The 22,500-nt window shown below is 43.1% G+C and overlaps 1 protein-coding gene across 1 annotated transcript in view; it reads left to right on the top strand.

The window, feature by feature from the left end:
• Positions 1 to 22,500, top strand: part of LOC120043281 (collagen alpha-1(XI) chain-like) — a 74,822-nt gene that overhangs the window by 32,410 nt on the left and 19,912 nt on the right. Inside the window, exons 19-37 of the mRNA XM_038987903.1 lie at positions 2,209 to 2,253; positions 2,363 to 2,416; positions 3,200 to 3,244; positions 4,200 to 4,253; positions 4,464 to 4,508; positions 4,659 to 4,712; positions 7,414 to 7,458; positions 11,437 to 11,598; positions 11,776 to 11,829; positions 13,061 to 13,114; positions 16,188 to 16,232; positions 16,577 to 16,630; positions 19,278 to 19,322; positions 19,570 to 19,623; positions 19,824 to 19,877; positions 20,158 to 20,211; positions 20,295 to 20,402; positions 20,565 to 20,654; positions 21,644 to 21,697. Of these exons, the coding sequence (XP_038843831.1) occupies positions 2,209 to 2,253; positions 2,363 to 2,416; positions 3,200 to 3,244; positions 4,200 to 4,253; positions 4,464 to 4,508; positions 4,659 to 4,712; positions 7,414 to 7,458; positions 11,437 to 11,598; positions 11,776 to 11,829; positions 13,061 to 13,114; positions 16,188 to 16,232; positions 16,577 to 16,630; positions 19,278 to 19,322; positions 19,570 to 19,623; positions 19,824 to 19,877; positions 20,158 to 20,211; positions 20,295 to 20,402; positions 20,565 to 20,654; positions 21,644 to 21,697 (1,170 nt within the window). The remainder of the gene's footprint in view (positions 1 to 2,208; positions 2,254 to 2,362; positions 2,417 to 3,199; positions 3,245 to 4,199; positions 4,254 to 4,463; positions 4,509 to 4,658; positions 4,713 to 7,413; positions 7,459 to 11,436; positions 11,599 to 11,775; positions 11,830 to 13,060; positions 13,115 to 16,187; positions 16,233 to 16,576; positions 16,631 to 19,277; positions 19,323 to 19,569; positions 19,624 to 19,823; positions 19,878 to 20,157; positions 20,212 to 20,294; positions 20,403 to 20,564; positions 20,655 to 21,643; positions 21,698 to 22,500) is intronic.

Below are 22,500 nucleotides of genomic sequence, written 5' to 3'. Positions count from 1 at the left end.
ACTATACTGTAGACCTACAGACCTCATCCTTACCATACTGTAGACCTGAAGACCTCATCTTTACTACACTGTCGACCTAAAGACTTCATCCTTACTATACTGTAGACCTGAAGACTTCATCCTTACTATACTGTAGACCTAAAGACTTCATCCTTACTATACTGTAGACATAAAGACTTCATCCGTACTACACTGTAGACATAAAGACTTCATCCTTACTATACTGTAGACCTACATACTTCATCCTTACTATACTGTAGACCTACAGACCTCATCCTTACTACACTGTAGACCTGAAGACCTCATCCTTACTACACTGTAGACCTACAGACCTCATCCTTACTATACTGTAGACCTACAGACCTCATCCTTAGTATAATGTAGACCTAAAGAATTCATCCTTACTATACTGTAGACCTGAAGACCTCATCCTTACTATACTGTAGACCTACAGACGTCATCCTTACCATACTGTAGACCTGAAGACCTCATCTTTACTATACTGTAGACCTACAGACCTCATCCTTACTATACTGTAGACCTAAAGACCTCATCCGTACTATACTGTAGACCTACAGACTTCATCCTTACTATACTGTAGACCTACAGACCTCATCCTTACTATACTGTAGAACTACAGACCTCATCCTTACTATACTGTAGACCTACAGACTTCATCCTTACTATACTGTAGACCTACAGACTTCATCCTTACTATACTGTAGACCTACAGACTTCATCCTTACTATACTGTAGACCTACAGACCTCATCCTTACTATACTCTAGACCTGAAGACCTCATCCTTACTATACTGTAGACCTACAGACCTCATCCTTACTATACTGTAGACCTAAAGACCTCATCCTTACTATACTGTAGACCTAAAGACTTCATCCTTACTATACTTTAGACCTAAAGACTTCATCCTTACTATACTGTAGACCTAAAGACTTCATCCTTATTATACTGTAGACCTAAAGACTTCATCCTTACTATACTGTAGACCTGAAGACCTCATCCTTACTATACTGTAGACCTGAAGACTTCATCCTTACTACACTGTAGACCTACAGACCTCATCCTTACTATACTGTAGACCTAAAGACTTCATCCTTACTACACTGTAGACCTGATGACCTCATCCTTACTATACTGTAGACCTGAAGACCTCATCCTTACTACACTGTAGACCTGATGACCTCATCCTTACTATACTGTAGACCTGAAGACCTCATCCTTACTATACTGTAGACCTGAAGACCTCATCCTTACTATACTGTAGACCTACAGACCTCATCCTTACTATACTGTAGACCTACAGACTTCATCCTTACTACACTGTAGACCTGATGACCTCATCCTTACTATACTGTAGACCTGATGACCTCATCCTTACTACACTGTAGACCTGATGACCTCATCCTTACTATACTGTAGACCTGATGACCTCATCCTTACTATACTGTAGACCTGAAGGCTTTGTAGCTGTAGCTCCATTGCTCATTAAATCTTGAACTCTGACCTCAACTCCAACCTGTCTCCACTTGCTGCTAACAAACTATTATGGTAATGCTACATATGTTAACGTTACATTAACATCACATGAAATATGTTAACATCTTTATCAGATTAGAAGATTATGCTTCTGTCTGTCTGCCAATATAACACCCTTCAACATGTTGTCTGTGACCTGCGGGTGTTACATGTTGTTAACACCTGTTCTAACCACACACACACACACACACACACACACACACACACACACACACACACACACACACACACACACACACACACACACACACACACACACACACACACACACACACACACACACACACACACACCTAGCAGAACAACTTCAATGCCTGAAGGCCTCACAGCCTGGTCTGATACCTGGATGTTTGCTGCATCTATAAAGCTGTTGTTTCCTGGTGGAAGGAAGTCCTGCCAGCTCCCTCAGTTAGCTACAGCCTCACAGCTTGGTCTGATACCTGGAGGTTTACTGGACAGACAACACTAATGACAATCTAGACTCAGGTTAGGAGCTCTTCTTCAAATGTATTTGGTTGATTGACAGTTGTCTCTCTCCCTCTCTCCTCTTTCCCCTGTTTCCCCTTTCCCCTCTCTCCTTTTGCTCCTCTTCTCTTTCCTCCCTTTCCAATCTCCCCTCTTCCCCCCTCTCTGGCCTGTCTCCCCCTCTTCAGGGCATCCGAGGTGTGGATGGAATCCAAGGTTCTAAGGGAAACTTGGTGAGTATGATGACTGAGACGTTCTAGAACCCTAACTGTTTACTCTAGAACCCTGTGTTGACATCAACTGTAAGAGTGGTGTCTATGATGTCATTTCCTCTGTCTACAGGGACCTCCTGGGGAGATGGGAGCATCCGGGCAGCAAGGAAACCCTGGGTTGCAGGTACACACACACACACACACACACACACACACACACACACACACACACACACACACACACACACACACACACACACACACACACACTAGTGATGTGCTGGTTGACATAACCGCTGGGGACTGTCGGTTATGTCTCCCGCGGTTATATCCGCGAGGCAGGCGGGTTTAGCTTCATGGAATATTGTGTGTATGAGGAGCGGGTGGGTGGTGGGCAGGTTGAATAAAGAGAAAACCAGTCATATCTATAGGCTCCAGTGAGGGTTTTTCCGTCATCATTTCTATCTGTTGTTATTGCGGAGCCTATATATAATAATATAATAACTGTAACGCCACAGATACACACCACTGAGACAGAAAGGACCACGACGGAGTTGAATTCAATAAGAGAAAAGCTGTGAAGTGGATAGTTGAATATAAATATAACGGAGGACCAGAACGGTAGTGTAATGTTTGGGAAAGATTTGGTGAAGTGGTTGAATGAGGGTGATGGCACGTCAAGGGAGCTGTACTGTTCAGATGGGTTAAATGGAGTAGTAGACTGACTGACATCTGGACACCGACTGTAGGTCTATAACCTCTCACATAGTCTATAACCTCTCACATAGTCTATAACCTCTCACATAGTCTATAACCTCTCACATAGTCTATAACCTCTCACATAGTCTATCATATTAACTGTAGGTCTATAACCTCACATAGTCTATAACCTCTGTCTGTCTCTAACAGGGGTTTCCCGGTCCTCAGGGACTGCTTTTAACTCCCCCTCTCTGTCTGTCTCTAACAGGGATTTCCTGGTCCTCAGGGACTGGTCGGCTTGCCAGGAGTTAAGGTAGGACTGTCCTGAACATGTTGTCAACATATACTGCATATTAAACCTGTCAAAGTTAAGGTAGGACTGTCCTGAACATGTTGTCAACATATACTGCATATTAAACATGTCAAAGTTAAGGTAGGACTGTCCTGAACATGTTGTCAACATATACTGCATATTAAACATGTCAAAGTTAAGGTAGGACTGTCCTGAACATGTTGTCAACATATACTGCATATTAAACATGTCAAAGTTAAGGTAGGACTGTCCTGAACATGTTGTCAACATATACTGCATATATGTCAAAGTTAAGGTAGGACTGTCCTGAACATGTTGTCAACATATACTGCATATTAAACATGTCAAAGTTAAGGTAGGACTGTCCTGAACATGTTGTCAACATATACTGCATATATGTCAAAGTTAAGGTAGGACTGTCCTACCATATTAAACCTGTCAAAGTGAAGGTAGGACTGTCCTACCATATTAAACCTGTCAAAGTTAAGGTAGGACAGTCCTACCATATTAAACCTGTCAAAGTTAAGGTAGGACTGTCCTACCATATTAAACCTGTCAAAGTTAAGGGGTAGGTTGTGATTAAAACATGCCAACACAGAATGTATGAGATACTTTATGTCAATATATCATACATTTCATGTACTGTATGTCAACATATATGAAACATGCCAACACACAGGAATATATGACATATTTATTTAACTAGGCAAGTCAGTCAAGAACAAATTCTTATTTTCAATGATGGTCTAGGAACAGTGGGTTAACTGCCTGTTCAGGGGCAGAACAACATGTTTTTACCTTGTCAGCTCGGGGATTCGATCTTGCAGCCTTTCGGTTACTAGTCCAACACTCTAGCCACTAGGCTACCTGCCGCCCCAATGCCAGATGATATGATGAGATATGTCAAATTAAAGGTGCAGGTTGTAATTAAAATGACCCATGCTTTGTCTCTCAGGGGCCCCAAGGGAAGAAAGGGTTGCAGGGACTACCTGGGAATGATGGACCTACCGTGAGTACTGCATACACACACACTAACACACACACACACGCTAACACACACGCTAACAAACACGCTAACACACACACATATGCTAACACACACTCTAACAAAACTCACACACGCTAACACACACACACACACACATGCTAACACACTTGCACACTCACATACACACACATATTCGCTCTCATCCATATTATCTTGTCCTCGTGTCCACAGGGTCACCCAGGGAGAGAGGGGACTCCAGGAGAGAAGGGACTACCGGTAAGTCTACCTGTGTGTGTGTGTGTGTGTGTGTGTGTGTGTGTGTGTGTGTGTGTGTGTGTGTGTGTGTGTGTGTGTGTGTGTGTGTGTGTGTGTGTGTGTGTGTGTGTGTGTGTGATGTTACTGACGTGTCTCTGTGTGTGTGTATAGGGCCCACCAGGAGTCCAGGGGCCTATAGGATATCCAGGATCAAGAGGAGTGAAGGTACATTCTAAATCTATGTGTTTCGTTCAGTTTGTTCTGATTCTCTGTCTCTGTGTTCCATTCTAAGTGTGTATTCTCTGTCCCTGTGTTCCATTCTAAGTGTGTATTCTCTGTCTCTGTGTTCCATTCTAAGTGTGTATTCTCTGTCTCTGTGTTCCATTCTAAGTGTGTATTCTCTGTCTCTGGGTTCCATTCTAAGTGTGTATTCTCTGTCTCTGTGTTCCATTCTAAGTGTGTATTCTCTGTCTCTGGGTTCCATTCTAAGTGTGTGTTCTCTGTCTCTGTGTTCCATTCTAAGTGTGTGTTCTCTGTCTCTGGGTTCCATTGTAAGTGTGTATTCTCTGTCTCTGGGTTCCATTGTAAGTGTGTATTCTCTGTCTCTGGGATCCATTCTAAGTGTGTATTCTCTGTCTCTGGGTTCCATTCTAAGTGTGTGTTCTCTGTCTCTGTGTTCCATTCTAAGTGTGTGTTCTCTGTCTCTGGGTTCCATTGTAAGTGTGTATTCTTTGTCTCTGGGTTCCATTGTAAGTGTGTATTCTCTGTCTCTGGGTTCCATTCTAAGTGTGTATTCTCTGTCTCTGGGTTCCATTGTAAGTGTGTATTCTCTGTCTCTGGGTTCCATTCTAAGTGTGTATTCTCTGTCTCTGTGTTCCATTCTAAGTGTGTGTTCTCTGTCTCAGGGTTCCATTCTAAGTGTGTGTTCTCTGTCTCTGTGTTCCATTCTAAGTGTGTGTTCTCTGTCTCTGTGTTCCCTTCTAAGTGTGTGTTCTCTGTCTCTGTGTTCCATTCTAAGTGTGTGTTCTCTGTCTCTGGGTTCCATTCTAAGTGTGTGTTCTCTGTCTCTGGGTTCCATTCTAAGTGTGTGTTCTTTGTCTCTGTGTTCCATTCTAAGTGTGTGTTCTCTGTCTCTGGGTTCCATTCTAAGTGTGTGTTCTCTGTCTCTGTGTTCCATTGTAAGTGTGTATTCTCTGTCTCTGTGTTCCATTCTAAGTGTGTATTCTCTGTCTCTGTGTTCCATTCTAAGTGTGTGTTCTCTGTCTCTGTGTTCCATTGTAAGTGTGTATTCTCTGTCTCTGTGTTCCATTCTAAGTGTGTATTCTCTGTCTCTGGGTTCCATTCTAAGTGTGTATTCTCTGTCTCTGTGTTCCATTCTAAGTGTGTATTCTCTGTCTCTGTGTTCCAATCTAAGTGTGTATTCTCTGTCTCTGGGTTCCATTCTAAGTGTGTATTCTCTGTCTCTGTGTTCCATTCTAAGTGTGTATTCTCTGTCTCTGGGTTCCATTCTAAGTGTGTGTTCTCTGTCTCTGTGTTCCATTCTAAGTGTGTGTTCTCTGTCTCTGGGTTCCATTGTAAGTGTGTATTCTCTGTCTCTGGGTTCCATTGTAAGTGTGTATTCTCTGTCTCTGGGATCCATTCTAAGTGTGTATTCTCTGTCTCTGGGTTCCATTCTAAGTGTGTGTTCTCTGTCTCTGTGTTCCATTCTAAGTGTGTGTTCTCTGTCTCTGGGTTCCATTGTAAGTGTGTATTCTCTGTCTCTGGGTTCCATTGTAAGTGTGTATTCTCTGTCTCTGGGTTCCATTCTAAGTGTGTATTCTCTGTCTCTGGGTTCCATTGTAAGTGTGTATTCTCTGTCTCTGGGTTCCATTCTAAGTGTGTATTCTCTGTCTCTGTGTTCCATTCTAAGTGTGTGTTCTCTGTCTCAGGGTTCCATTCTAAGTGTGTGTTCTCTGTCTCTGTGTTCCATTCTAAGTGTGTGTTCTCTGTCTCTGTGTTCCCTTCTAAGTGTGTGTTCTCTGTCTCTGTGTTCCATTCTAAGTGTGTGTTCTCTGTCTCTGGGTTCCATTCTAAGTGTGTGTTCTCTGTCTCTGGGTTCCATTCTAAGTGTGTGTTCTTTGTCTCTGTGTTCCATTCTAAGTGTGTGTTCTCTGTCTCTGGGTTCCATTCTAAGTGTGTGTTCTCTGTCTCTGTGTTCCATTCTAAGTGTGTATTCTCTGTCTCTGTGTTCCATTCTAAGTGTGTATTCTCTGTCTCTGTGTTCCATTGTAAGTGTGTATTCTCTGTCTCTGTGTTCCATTCTAAGTGTGTATTCTCTGTCTCTGGGTTCCATTCTAAGTGTGTATTCTCTGTCTCTGTGTTCCATTCTAAGTGTGTATTCTCTGTCTCTGTGTTCCATTCTAAGTGTGTATTCTCTGTCTCTGGGTTCCATTCTAAGTGTGTATTCTCTGTCTCTGTGTTCCATTCTAAGTGTGTATTCTCTGTCTCTGTGTTCCATTCTAAGTGTGTATTCTCTGTCTCTGTGTTCCATTCTAAGTGTGTATTCTCTGTCTCTGGGTTCCATTCTAAGTGTGTGTTCTCTGTCTCTGTGTTCCATTGTAAGTGTGTATTCTCTGTCTCTGGGTTCCATTGTAAGTGTGTATTCTCTGTCTCTGGGTTCCATTGTAAGTGTGTATTCTCTGTCTCTGTGTTCCATTGTAAGTGTGCATTCTCTTTCTCTGTGTTCCATTCTAAGTGTGTATTCTCTGTCTCTGGGTTCCATTGTAAGTGTGTATTCTCTGTCTCTGTGTTCCATTCTAAGTGTGTATTCTCTGTCTCTGTCTTCCATTCTAAGTGTGTATTCTCTGTCTCTGGGTTCCATTCTAAGTGTGTATTCTCTGTCTCTGTGTTCCGTTCTAAGTGTGTGTTCTCTGTCTCTGTGCCTCAGGGAGCGGACGGAATTAGAGGAATGAAGGGAAGCAAAGGGGAGAAGGTGAGAGAGACACAGCTCTACCCTGAATTATCTCTGTGTTTTACACAGCTCTACCCTGAATTATCTCTGTTTTACACAGCTCTACCCTGAATTATCTCTGTGTTTTACACAGCTCTACCCTGACTTATCTGTGTTTTACACAGCTCTACCCTGAATTATCTCTGTGTTTTACACAGCTCTACCCTGAATTATCTCTGTGTTTTACACAGCTCTACCCTGACTTATCTGTGTTTTACACAGCTCTCCCCTTAGTTATCTCTGTGTTTTACACATCTCTACCCTGACTTATCTCTATCTTTTACAAATCAAATCAAACTTTATTTGTCACATGCGCCGAATACAACAGGTGTAGTGAAATGCTTACTTACAAGCCCTTAACCAACAATGCAGTTTTAAGAAAATCCCCAAAAAGTAAGAGATAAGAATAACAAATAATTAAAGAGCAGCAGTGAATAACAATAGCGGGTCTATATACAGGAGGTACCGGTACAGAGTCAATGTCAATGTCAATGTGCAGGGGGCACCGGTGTCGAGGTAATTGAGGTAATTATGTACATGTAGGTAGAGTTATTAAAGTGTCTATGCATAGATAATAACAGAGAGTAGCAGCAGCTTGGGGGGGGGGGGCAATGCAAATAGTCTGGGTGACCATTTGATTAGCTGTTCAGGAGTCTTATTGCTTGGGGGTAGAAGCTGTTTAGAAGCCTCTTGGACCTAGACTTGGCGCTCCGGTACCGCCATGAGGTAACAGAGAGAACAGTCTATGACTAGTGTGGATGGAGTCTTTGACAGTTTTCTGGGCCTTTCTCTGACACCGCCTGGTATAGAGGTCCTGGATGGCAGGAAGCTTGGCCCCGGAGATATACTGGGCCATACGCACTACCCTCTGTAGTGCCTTGTGGTCGGAGGCTGAGCAAATGCCATACCAGGCAGTGATTCAACCCGTCAGAATGCTCTCGATGGTGCAGCTGTAAAACCTTTTGAGGATCTGAGGACCCATGCCAAATCTTTTCAGTCTCCTGAGGTGGAATAGGTTTTGTTGTGCCCTCTTCACGACTGTCTTGGTGTGCTTGGACCATGGTAGTTTGTTGGTGATGTGGACACCAAGGAACTTGAAGCTCTCAACCTGCTCCACTACAGCCCCGTCGATGAGAATGAAAGCGTGCTCGATCCACCTTTTTCCTGCAGTCCACAATCATCTCCTTTGTCTTGATCACGTTGAGGGAGAGGTTGTTGTCCTGGCACCAAACGGCCAGGTCTCTGACCTCCTCCATATAGGCTGTCTCGTCGTTGTCGGTGATCAGGCCTACCACTGTTGTGTCATCAGCAAACTTAATGATGGTGTTGGAGTCCTGCCTGGCTGTGCAGTCATGAGCGAACAGGGAGTACAGGAGGGGACTGAGCACGCACCCCTGAGGGGCCCCCGTGTTGAGGATCAGCGTGGCGGATGTGTTGTTACCTACCTTTACTACCTGGGGGGGGCCCGTCAGGAAGTCCAGGATCCAGTTGCAGAGGGAGGTGTTTAGTCCCAGGGTCCTTAGCTTAGTGGGCATTCTGGTGTGGAACGTGGAGCTGTAGTCAATGAATAGCATTCTCACATAGGTGTTCCTTTTGTCCAGGTGGGAAAGGGCAGTGTGGAGTGCAATAGAGATTGCATCATCTGTGGATCTGTTGGTGCGGTATGCACATTGGAGTGGGTCCAGGGTTTCTGGGATAATGGTGTTGATGTGAGCCATGACCAGCCTTTCAAAGCACTTCATGGCTACAAAGTTACAGGTCGGTAGTCATTTAGGCAGGTTACCTTAGTGTTCTTGAGCACAGGGACTATGGGGGTCTGCTTGAAACATGTTGGTATTACAGACTCAGACAGGCAGCGGTTGAAAATGCCAGTTGGTCAGCGCATGCTCACATCTCTACCCTGAGTTAACCTCGGTTTTACACATCTCTACCCTGAGTTAACCTCGGTTTTACACAGCACTACCCTGAGTTAACCTTGGTTTTACACAGCACTACCCTGAATTAACCTTGGTTTTACACAGCACTACCCTGAGTTAACCTTGGTTTTACACAGCACTACTCTGAGTTAACCTTGGTTTTACACAGCACTACTCTGAGTTAACCTTGGTTTTACACAGCACTACTCTGAGTTAACCTTGGTTTTACACAGCACTACTCTGAGTTAACCTTGGTTTTACACAGCACTACTCTGAGTTAACCTTGGTTTTACACAGCACTACTCTGAGTTAACCTTGGTTTTACACAGCACTACTCTGAATTAACCTCGGTTTTACACAGCACTACCCTGAGTTAACCTCGGTTTTACACAGCACTACCCTGAGTTAACCTCGGTTTTACACAGCACTACCCTGAGTTAACCTTGGTTTTACACATCTCTACCCTGAGTTAACCTTGGTTTTACACAGCACTACCCTGAGTTAACCTTGGTTTTACACAGCACTACTCTGAGTTAACCTTGGTTTTACACAGCACTACTCTGAGTTAACCTTGGTTTTACACAGCACTACTCTGAGTTAACCTTGGTTTTACACAGCACTACTCTGAGTTAACCTTGGTTTTACACAGCACTACTCTGAGTTAACCTTGGTTTTACACAGCACTACCCTGAGTTAACCTTGGTTTTACACAGCAATACTCTGAATTAGCTCTATGTTTTACACAGCACTACCCTGAGTTAACCTTGGTTTTACACAGCACTACTCTGAGTTAACCTTGGTTTTACACAGCACTACCCTGAGTTAACCTTGGTTTTACACATCTCTACCCTGAGTTAACCTTGGTTTTACACAGCACTACCCTGAGTTAACCTTGGTTTTACACAGCACTACCCTGAGTTAACCTTGGTTTTACACAGCAATACTCTGAATTAGCTCTATGTTTTACACAGCACTACCCTGAGTTAACCTTGGTTTTACACAGCACTACTCTGAGTTAACCTTGGTTTTACACAGCACTACCCTGAGTTAACCTTGGTTTTACACAGCACTACTCTGAGTTAACCTTGGTTTTACACAGCACTACTCTGAGTTAACCTTGGTTTTACACAGCACTACTCTGAGTTAACCTTGGTTTTACACAGCACTACTCTGAGTTAACCTTGGTTTTACACAGCACTACCCTGAGTTAACCTTGGTTTTACACAGCACTACCCTGAGTTAACCTTGGTTTTACACATCTCTACCCTGAGTTAACCTTGGTTTTACACAGCACTACCCTGAGTTAACCTTGGTTTTACACATCTCTACCCTGAGTTAACCTTGGTTTTACACAGCACTACCCTGAGTTAACCTTGGTTTTACACAGCACTACCCTGAGTTAACCTTGGTTTTACACAGCAATACTCTGAATTAGCTCTATGTTTTACACAGCACTACCCTGAGTTAACCTTGGTTTTACACAGCACTACTCTGAGTTAACCTTGGTTTTACACAGCACTACTCTGAGTTAACCTTGGTTTTACACAGCACTACCCTGAGTTAACCTTGGTTTTACACAGCACTACTCTGAGTTAACCTTGGTTTTACACAGCACTACTCTGAGTTAACCTTGGTTTTACACAGCACTACTCTGAGTTAACCTTGGTTTTACACAGCACTACTCTGAGTTAACCTTGGTTTTACACAGCACTACCCTGAGTTAACCTTGGTTTTACACAGCACTACTCTGAGTTAACCTTGGTTTTACACAGCACTACTCTGAGTTAACCTTGGTTTTACACAGCACTACTCTGAGTTAACCTTGGTTTTACACAGCACTACCCTGAGTTAACCTCGGTTTTACACAGCACTACCCTGAGTTAACCTTGGTTTTACACAGCACTACCCTGAGTTAACCTTGGTTTTACACAGCACTACTCTGAATTAGCTCTATGTTTTACACAGCACTACCCCAGAGTTATCTCTGTGTTTCTGACCTTGCAGCATGTTCTGTGTTCTCTGTTCTCTGTGTTCTGAGTTGTAGGGTGAGGATGGGTTCCCCGGCTCTAAGGGAGAGATGGGGCTGAAAGGTGACGGGGGTGATAATGGGGTCCCAGGGTCCAGGGGAGAGGATGGTCCTGAAGGACCTAAAGGACAGGCTGGACCGCTGGGGGAGGCTGGAACCGTGGGTATCGCTGGAGAAAAGGTAGGTGCTACACAGATGGTGTGTGTGTGTGTGAGATTTTGAACCATTGTTGTCTGCGCTAGCCCACTGAGCTAAAGCCTAGGCATTACCTTGTATCAAAAAGTTATATGATGTCAACATTTACAGAAGACTCAATCTTCTCTGCTTCTATTCTCCTCCTCGCTCTCTCTCTCTCAGGGTAAACTGGGAGTTCCAGGGTTGCCGGGGTATCCGGGACAAAAAGGACCTAAGGTGAGAGGAGTTAATATATCAAGTAAACAAATAAACATATTAGTTAACACAGAGAAGGCTAACACATTGTTTGTAGCAGTAACACAGAGAAGGCTAACACATTGTTTGAACGTAGCAGTAACACAGAGAAGGCTAACACATTGTTTGAACGTAGCAGTAACACAGAGAAGGCTAACACATTGTTTGTAGCAGTAACACAGAGAAGGCTAACACATTGTTTGAACGTAGCAGTAACACAGAGAAGGCTAACACATTGTTTGTAGCAGTAACACAGAGAAGGCTAACACATTGTTTGTAGCAGTAACACAGAGAAGGCTAACACATTGAACGTAGCAGTAACACAGAGAAGGCTAACACATTGTTTGTAGCAGTAACACAGAGAAGGCTAACACATTGTTCGTAGCAGTAACACAGAGAAGGCTAACACACTGTTTGTAGCAGTAACACAGAGAAGGCTAACACATTGTTTGAACGTAGCAGTAACACAGAGAAGGCTAACACATTGTTTGAACGTAACAGTAACACAGAGAAGGCTAACACATTGTTTGTAGCAGGAACACAGAGAAGGCTAACACATTGTTTGAACGTAGCAGTAACACAGAGAAGGCTAACACATTGTTTGAACGTAGCAGTAACACAGAGAAGGCTAACACATTGTTTGTAGCAGTAACACAGAGAAGGCTAACACATTGTTTGAACGTAGCAGTAACACAGAGAAGGCTAACACATTGTTTGTAGCAGTAACACAGAGAAGGCTAACACATTGTTTGTAGCAGTAACACAGAGAAGGCTAACACATTGAACGTAGCAGTAACACAGAGAAGGCTAACACATTGTTTGTAGCAGTAACACAGAGAAGGCTAACACATTGTTCGTAGCAGTAACACAGAGAAGGCTAACACATTGTTTGTAGCAGTAACACAGAGAAGGCTAACAATTGTTTGAATGTAGCAGTAACACAGAGAAGGCTAACACACTGTTTGTAGCAGTAACACAGAGAAGGCTAACACATTGTTTGAACGTAGCAGTAACACAGAGAAGGCTAACACATTGTTTGAACGTAGCAGTAACACAGAGAAGGCTAACACATTGTTTGTAGCAGGAACACAGAGAAGGCTAACACATTGTTTGTAGCAGGAACACAGAGAAGGCTAACACATTGTTCGTAGCAGGAACACAGAGAAGGCTAACACATTGTTTGTAGCAGTAACGTTTGTGTGCGTGTCAACAGGGTTCGGATGGTTTCCCTGGATCTATCGGAGTGTTGGGAGAGAAGGGGAAGAGGGTGAGTAGTAGAGGGAGGCTTTACCATAGGGGCTGTTCATACATTCAATCTGGAGTGCCACAGTGCACTCTCGGCGTTCCTAAATTCAGAGCGTTGTCAGATTGTCCGTTCATAAATTCAGTGTTTCGCTCTAGGAGTGTTCAGCGTGTATACTGGCAGCTCTGGTCGAGGAGTAGGGTTGATCCGAGCATTCTGACCTCACAACGGCAGTCAAGTACCCGAGCTAACTGGCCAACGTTGGCTAGCTTACTTTCTACTTCCAGACACAAATGAGACCACTCTGACCATTTTACTTACCCTAGCAGAGCTGGTTAGGCTGTTTTCATGTTATCCAGAGCGTTGGTGAATGTAACTGTGCTGCTGAATACAATTTAATTACGCTTTTTTGACAACATTTACCGACACCGGTCATATTCAACGGGTGTTGAGTGTTTATAAATTCATCAGTTATTCTGCGCTCTGCCACACTCGGACAAGAGTGCTCTGAAATATGAGTAGATAGCCAGAGTGAATTTACTAACACACCCATAGATATTCATAACATAGAGATCCTATGTGTAATTCTATGCCATACGGGCCCTGCTGGACATGGACACTTCAATATTTATTGTATTTATATTCTGTTTCTATGTAATTGAAACACACTTTCATCAAGTCGGTGCTATAGAAAACACAACGTTTATTGTCAAGTACAATATATTGTCAAATACAGTATATTGTCAGGTACAGTATACAGTATATTGTCAGGTACAGTATATTGTCAGGTACAGTATACAGTATATTGTCAGGTACAGTATACAGTATATTGTCAGGTACAGTATACAGTATATTGTCAGGTACAGTATACAGTATATTGTCAGGTACAGTATACAGTATATTGTCAGGTACAGTATACAGTATATTGTCAGGTACAGTATATTGTCAGGTACAGTATACAGTATATTGTCAGGTACAGTATATTGTCAGGTACAGTATACAGTATATTGTCAGGTACAGTATACAGTATATTGTCAGGTACAGTATACAGTATATTGTCAGGTACAGTATATTGTCAGGTACAGTATACAGTATATTGTCAGGTACAGTATACAGTATATTGTCAGGTACAGTATACAGTATATTGTCAGGTACAGTATACAGTATATTGTCAGGTACAGTATACAGTATATTGTCAGGTACAGTATATTGTCAGGTACAGTATATTGTCAGGTACAGTATACAGTATATTGTCAGGTACAGTATATTGTCAGGTACAGTATACAGTATATTGTCAGGTACAGTATATTGTCAGGTACAGTATACAGTATATTGTCAGGTACAGTATATTGTCAGGTACAGTATACAGTATATTGTCAGGTACAGTATATTGTCAGGTACAGTATACAGTATATTGTCAGGTACAGTATACAGTATATTGTCAGGTACAGTATACAGTATATTGTCAGGTACAGTATATTGTCAGGTACAGTATACAGTATATTGTCAGGTACAGTATATTGTCAGGTACAGTATACAGTATATTGTCAGGTACAGTATATTGTCAGGTACAGTATACAGTATATTGTCAGTACAGTATATTGTCAGGTACAGTATACAGTATATTGTCAGGTACAGTATACAGTATATTGTCAGGTACAGTATATTGTCAGGTACAGTATACAGTATTAGTATTGTCAGGTACAGTATATTGTCAGGTACAGTATACAGTATATTGTCAGGTACAGTATACAGTATATTGTCAGGTACAGTATACAGTATATTGTCAGGTACAGTTATACAGTATATTAGGTACAGTATACAGTATATTGTCAGGTACAGTATACAGTATATTGTCAGGTACCAGTATACAGTATATTGTCAGGTACAGTATACAGTATATTGTCAGGTACCAGTATATTGTCAGGTACAGTATACAGTATATTGTCAGGTACAGTATATTGTCAGGTACAGTATAAACAGTATATTGTCAGGTACAGTATATTGTCAGGTACAGTATACAGTATATTGTCAGGTACAGTATATTGTCAGGTACAGTATACATTGTATAGGTACAGTATACAGTATATTGTCAGGTACAGTATATTGTCAGGTACAGTATACAGTATATTGTCAGGTACAGTATATTGTCAGGTACAGTATACAGTATATTGTCAGGTACAGTATACAGTATATTGTCAGGTACAGTATATTGTCAGGTACAGTATACAGTATATTGTCAGGTACAGTATACAGTATATTGTCAGGTACAGTATATTGTCAGGTACAGTATACAGTATATTGTCAGGTACAGTATATTGTCAGGTACAGTATATTGTCAGGTACAGTATACAGTATATTGTCAGGTACAGTATATTGTCAGGTACAGTATATTGTCAGGTACAGTATACAGTATATTGTCAGGTACAGTATACAGTATATTGTCAGGTACAGTATACAGTATATTGTCAGGTACAGTATACAGTATATTGTCAGGTACAGTATATTGTCAGGTACAGTATACAGTATATTGTCAGGTACAGTATATTGTCAGGTACAGTATACAGTATATTGTCAGGTACAGTATATTGTCAGGTACAGTATACAGTATATTGTCAGGTACAGTATATTGTCAGGTACAGTATACAGTATATTGTCAGGTACAGTATATTGTCAGGTACAGTATACAGTATATTGTCAGGTACAGTATATTGTCAGGTACAGTATACAGTATATTGTCAGGTACAGTATACAGTATATTGTCAGGTACAGTATACAGTATATTGTCAGGTACAGTATATTGTCAGGTACAGTATACAGTATATTGTCAGGTACAGTATATTGTCAGGTACAGTATACAGTATATTGTCAGGTACAGTATATTGTCAGGTACAGTATACAGTATATTGTCAGGTACAGTATACAGTATATTGTCAGGTACAGTATACAGTATATTGTCAGGTACAGTATACAGTATATTGTCAGGTACAGTATATTAAACATATTTAAATGTTGTTAATACATCAGTGGTGTATCCATGGTAACGGGCTGTATGGTGTACCCATAGTAACGGTCTGTCCTGTTTTCTCTTCCACAGGGTCCCGGGGGGGAAGCAGGCAGTGCAGGACAAAGGGGTCCTAACGTGAGTACTGTCTGTGTGTGTACGTGTGTGAGTACTGTCTGTGTGTGTACGTGTGTGAGTACTGTCTGTGTGAGTACTGTCTGTGTGTGTACGTGTGTGAGTACTGTCTGTGTGTGCTTTATGTGAGTACTGTCTGTGTGTGTACGTATGTGAGTACTGTCTGTGTGTGTATGTGTGTGAGTACTGCGTGTGTGTACGTATGTAAGTACTGTCTGTGTGTGTACGTGTGTGAGTACTGTCTGTGTGTGTACGTATGTGAGTACTGTCTGTGTGTGTACATGTGTGTGTGTGTCTCTGTCTATGTGTGTTTATCTGTGTGTGTAATACTGTTGTTTTTCCTGCAGGGGCTGCGTGGGGGCCGGGGTGCCAAGGGACCAACAGGGAAGACAGGGGGAAAGGTCAGAGTTCAATCCATTCTAATCATTATGAGGTCATCGTAAACTCTCTATCCAGCAGTACTAGCCATAACACAGCATGCATCCCAAATGGCATCCTAAAAAGTAGAGCACTACACAGTGAATAGGGTGCCTTTGGTAAGGGTACCCTATTCCCTTTATAGTGCACTACTTTTGATTAGTGCACTACATAGAGAATAGGGTGCCATTTGGAGCATAACCTCAGTCACACGGATTAATATTATGGTATATAGTATAGTATTCTATAAGTTAATAGTATAATATTGTATTCTATAAGATAATAGTATAGTATACAGTATAGTATTCTATAAGTTAATAGTATAGTATATTGTATAGTATTCTATAATTGAATACAGTACCTTGTCACGTTCCTGACCTGTTTTCTGTTAGTTTTTGTATGTGTTAGTTGGTCAGGACGTGAGTTTGGGTGGGCAGTCTATGTTTTCTGTTTCTATGTTGGTTTAGGGTGACCTGATATGGCTCTCAATTAGAGGCAGGTGGTTTTCATTTCCTCTGATTGAGAGCCATATTAAGGTAGGTGTTTTCACACTGTTTGTTTGTGGGTGATTGTCTCCTGTGTCTGTGTTTGTCGCGCCACACGGGACTGTCTCGGTTTGTTTGTACGTTCGTTCTTTTGTGTAGTCATTTTCCTGTTCGTGAGTTCTTCGTTTTATGTAAGTTCGCATGTCCAGGTCTGTCTACTCCGTTTTGTTATTTTGTTAGTTATTCAAGTTAGTTCGTTTTTTGTCTTGTCTAATAAATCATTATGAATTCACACCCCGCTGCACTTTGGTCGAATCACTACTCCTCCTCTTCGTATGAAGAGGAGGAGGAATTCCGTTACATACCTTAACTTTTTCCACATTTTGTTAAAGCGTAATTCTAAAATGGATTAAATGTTTTTCCCCCTCCCTCATCAATCTAAACACAATACCCCATAATGACATCACAATACCCCATAATGACATCACAATACCCCATAATGACAAAGCAAAAACAGATTTTTAGACATTTTAGCAAATACAATTTAAAAAAGGATCTGTACTCTCTGTGCTCCGTTCATTTTTGCCTCAATCCTGACTAGTCTCTCAGTCCCTGCCGCTGAAAAACATCCCCACTGCATGATGCTGCCACCACCATGCTTCATGGTGCCAGGTTTCCTCCAGACATCACACTTGGCATTCAGGCCAAAGAGTTCAATCTTGGTTTCATCAGACCAGAGAATCTTGTTTCTCATGGTCTGAGAGACTTTAGGTGCCTTTTGGCAAACTCCAAGCGGGCTGTCATGTGCCTTTTACTGAGGAGTGGCTTCCGTCTGGCCACTCTACCATAAAGGCCTGATTGGTGGAGTGATGCAGAGATGGTTGTCCTTCTGGAAGGTTCTCCCATCTCCACAGAGGAACTCTGGACGCACTGTTAGTGACAATCGGGTTCTTGGTCACCTCCCTGAACAAGGCCCATCTCCCCTGATTGCTCAGTTTGGCCGGGTGGCCAGCTCTAGGAAGAGTCTTGGTGGTTCCAAACTTCTTCCATTTAAGAATGATGGAGGCCACTGTGTTCTTGGGGACGTTCAATGCTGCAGAAATGTTTTGGTACCATTCCCCAGATCTGTGCCTCGACATAATCTTGCCTCGGAGCTCCACTGACAATTCCTTTGACCTCATGGCTTGGTTTTTGCTCTGACATGCACTGTCAACTGTGGGACCTTATATAGACAGGTGTTTGCCTTTCCAAATCATGACCAATCAATTAAATATACCACAAGTGGACTCCAATCAAGTTGTAGAAACATCTCCAGGATGATCAATGGAAACAGGATGCACCTGAGCTCAATTTGGAGTCTCATCGCAAAGTGTCTGAATACTTATGTAAATACGTTTATTTTTATATTTTATTTTGAAACATTTGCAAAAAATTCTCAAAACCTGTTGTCGCTTTATTATTATGGGGTATTGTGTGTAGATTACTGAGGATTAAAAATATATATCTTTTAGAATAAGGCTGTAACGTAACAAAATGTGGACAAAGTCCTGGGATCTGAATACTTTCTGTACAGATTTATATTCCGGACTCTGACATCACTCGTCCTAATATTTCTATATTTCTTGATTCCATTCTTTTACTTTTTAGATTTGTGTATTTTTGTGATTTGTTAAGATACTACTGCACTGTTGGATCTAGGAACACAAGCATTTAGTTAGATACTACTGCACTGTTGGATCTAGGAACACAAGCATTTAGTTAGATACTACTGCACTGTTGGATCTAGGAACACAAGCATTTAGTTAGATACTACTGCACTGTTGGATCTAGGAACACAAGCATTTAGTTAGATACTACTGCACTGTTGGATCTAGGAACACAAGCATTTAGTTAGATACTACTGCACTGTTGGATCTAGGAACACAAGCATTTAGTTAGATACTACTGCACTGTTGGATCTAGGAACACAAGCATTTAGTTAGATACTACTGCACTGTTGGATCTAGGAACACAAGCATTTAGTTAGATACTACTGCACTGTTGGATCTAGGAACACAAGCATTTCACTACACACAATAACATCTGAATATGTCTATGCGATCCAATACAATGGTATTTGATTTGTCTGTTTTCCTGTCTGTCACAGGGCTCCTCTGGACACGATGGACCCAACGGACCAACTGGAGACAGGGTAAGGACAGGAACGGCTTCATTCATCGCTTTATTGATTGAGTGGTTAATTAGTTGATTGGCTGATTTGTTAATTAGTATATTTGTTGACTGGTTGATTGGTTGTGTAAGTGTTTCAATTGGTTGATTTGTTACTTGGGTAACTGGCTAATTGCTTAATTGATTGAATTACGTGTTTGATTGGTTGGATGAGTGTTTGATGAATTAATTGATTGACTGTTTGATTGATAAATTGATGTGTTGTCCAGGGGCCTCAAGGGCCACAAGGACGGAACGGGGAATCAGGACTCAAGGGACCCAACGTGAGTGACACACACACACACACACACACACACACACACACACACACACACACACACACACACACACACACACACACACACACACACACACACACACACACAAAATATTATACTATTGAGGACACTCAGTTCTGCTGTCATTGTAGTGTAACAGGATATTGAATTGTGTGACTGTCATGTCCCTTCCTGTGTGTGTGTAGGGTCCAGCGGGGAAAGATGGACTTCCGGGTCACCCAGGTCAGAGAGGAGAGCCGGTGAGTAGAGGTTAGAGGTCACAAGAAGTTACCTAAATACACCTATCCATCCACTAATGTCTCTCTTGTTCTCTCCCCCTCTCTCTCTCTCGCTCTCTCTCTCTCTCTCTCTCTCTCTCTCTCTCTCTCTCTCTCTCTCTCTCTCTCTCTCTCTCTCTCTCTCTCTCTCTCTCTCCCTCTCCCCCTCTCTATCTCTCTCTCTCTCTCCCCCCCCCTCTCTCTCTCTCTCTCTCTCTCTCTCTCTGTCTCTCTCTCTCTCTCTCTCTCTCTCTCTCTCCAGGGTTTCCAAGGAAAGACGGGACCCCCAGGTCCAGGAGGTGTTGTGGGGCCACAGGTGAGTCTGATTGGTTGCTATGTGTGTTCTCTCTAACCTGATTGGTCTGTTTGTGTTCTCTCTAACCTGATTTGTTGCTGCAGGGTAAATCAGGTGAGACCGGGTCATTGGGAGACAGAGGTCACCCCGGGTCACCTGGTGTACCGGGAGAGCAGGGCCTACCTGGCACCGCTGGGAAGGAGGGAGCTAAGGTGATTCTTCGTCATCATCATCATCATCATCATTATGAATCATCATTGTTTTCACCTCGATAATCACCATTACCAGTCATTACAAGAATCATCTTCACTGGTTAGTTCAATTGACCTCATGAGCGTTCCACCATTCAGAGCTGTTGTTGTTGTTGTTTCCAGGGCGACCCGGGTGCAGGAGGGACTTCTGGGAAAGCTGGTCCTCCAGGACTCAGGGGCTTCAGAGGCAGCAGAGGGGCCGCCGGGGGCATGGTAACACACACACACACACACACACACACACACACACACACACACACACACACACACACACACACACACACACACACACAGACACACACACACACACACACAGAGACCGACACAGAGACCGACAAAGAGACTGACACAGACACAGAGACAGAGACAGACACAGAGACTGACACATAGACTGACACATAGACTGACACAGAGACTGACACAGAGACGGACACAGAGACTGACACAGAGACAGACACAGACACAGACACGGACACAGAGACGGACACAGAGACTGACACAGAGACAGAGACAGAGACAGACACAGAGACAGACACAGAGACAGACACAGAGACAGAGACGGACACAGAGACGGACACAGAGACAGAGACAGACACAGAGACAGACACAGAGACTGACACAGAGACTGACACAAAGACTGACACAGATACGGACACAGAGATGACACAGAGACTGACAAAGAGACTGACAAAGAGACTGACAAAGAGACTGACAAAGAGGCAGACACAAACACAGAGCCTGACAAAGATACTGACAAAGAGACTGACACTGAGACTGAGACTGAGACTGAGACTGAGACTGAGACTGACACTGACACTGACACTGACACTGACACTGACACTGAGACTGAGACTGAGACTGACACAGAGACTGACACAGAGACGGACACAGAGACTGACACAGAGACGGACACAGAGACTGACACAGACACAGAGACTGACACAGAGACAGACAAAGAGACTGACACAGAGACTGACACAGAGACATACACAGAGACTGACACAGAGACTGACACAGAGACTGACACAGAGACTGACACACACAGACACATGGACTGACACAGAGACAGACACATACACAGAGACTGACACAGAGACAGACACAGACACAGAGACAGACACAGACACAGAGACTGACACAGAGACAGACACAGACACACACACAGATCCTGTGATGGTGTGATAGCAGTGTGTTCTCCCCAGGGTCCTGCTGGTCTGAAAGGAGGTGAAGGACCAGTCGGAGCAGCAGGAGCTATAGTGAGTCCTCTCTCCTCTCCTTCTACATCTGTCCTCTCTCTCTATTCCTCACTTCCTCTCTCTCCATCTGCAACACAGACCCCAGACAGACACTTCCTCTCTCTCCATCTGCCAACACAGACCCCAGACAGACACTTCCTCTCTCTCCATCTGCCAACACAGACCCCAGACAGACACTTCCTCTCTCTCCATCTCCAACACAGACCCCAGACAGTCACTTCCTCTCTCTCCATCTCCAACACAGACCCCAGACAGATACTTCCTCTCTCTCCATCTCCAACACAGACCCCAGACAGACACTTCCTCTCTCTCCATCTGCCAACACAGACCCCAGACAGACACTTCCTCTCTCTCCATCTGCCAACACAGACCCCAGACAGACACTTCCTCTCTCCATCTGCCAACACAGACCCCAGACAGACACTTCCTCTCTCTCCATCTGCCAACACAGACCCCAGACAGACACTTCCTCTCTCTCCATCTCCAACACAGACCCCAGACAGACACTTCCTCTCTCTCCATCTGCAACACAGACCCCAGACAGACACTTCCTCTCTCTCCATCTGCCAACACAGACCCCAGACAGACACTTCCTCTCGCTCCATCTGCCAACACAGACCCCAGACAGACACTTCCTCTCTCTCCATCTGCCAACACAGACCCCAGACAGACACTTCCTCTCTCTCCATCTCCAACACAGACCCCAGACAGACACTTCCTCTCTCTCCATCTGCAACACAGACCCCAGACAGACACTTCCTCTCCCTCCATCTCCAACACAGACCCCAGACAGACACTTCCTC

The sequence above is a fragment of the Salvelinus namaycush genome, unplaced genomic scaffold, assembly GCF_016432855.1.
Source record: "Salvelinus namaycush isolate Seneca unplaced genomic scaffold, SaNama_1.0 Scaffold885, whole genome shotgun sequence".
Taxonomy (NCBI): Eukaryota; Metazoa; Chordata; class Actinopteri; order Salmoniformes; family Salmonidae; genus Salvelinus; species Salvelinus namaycush.
This window is presented reverse-complemented; position numbering and strand designations above follow the sequence as displayed.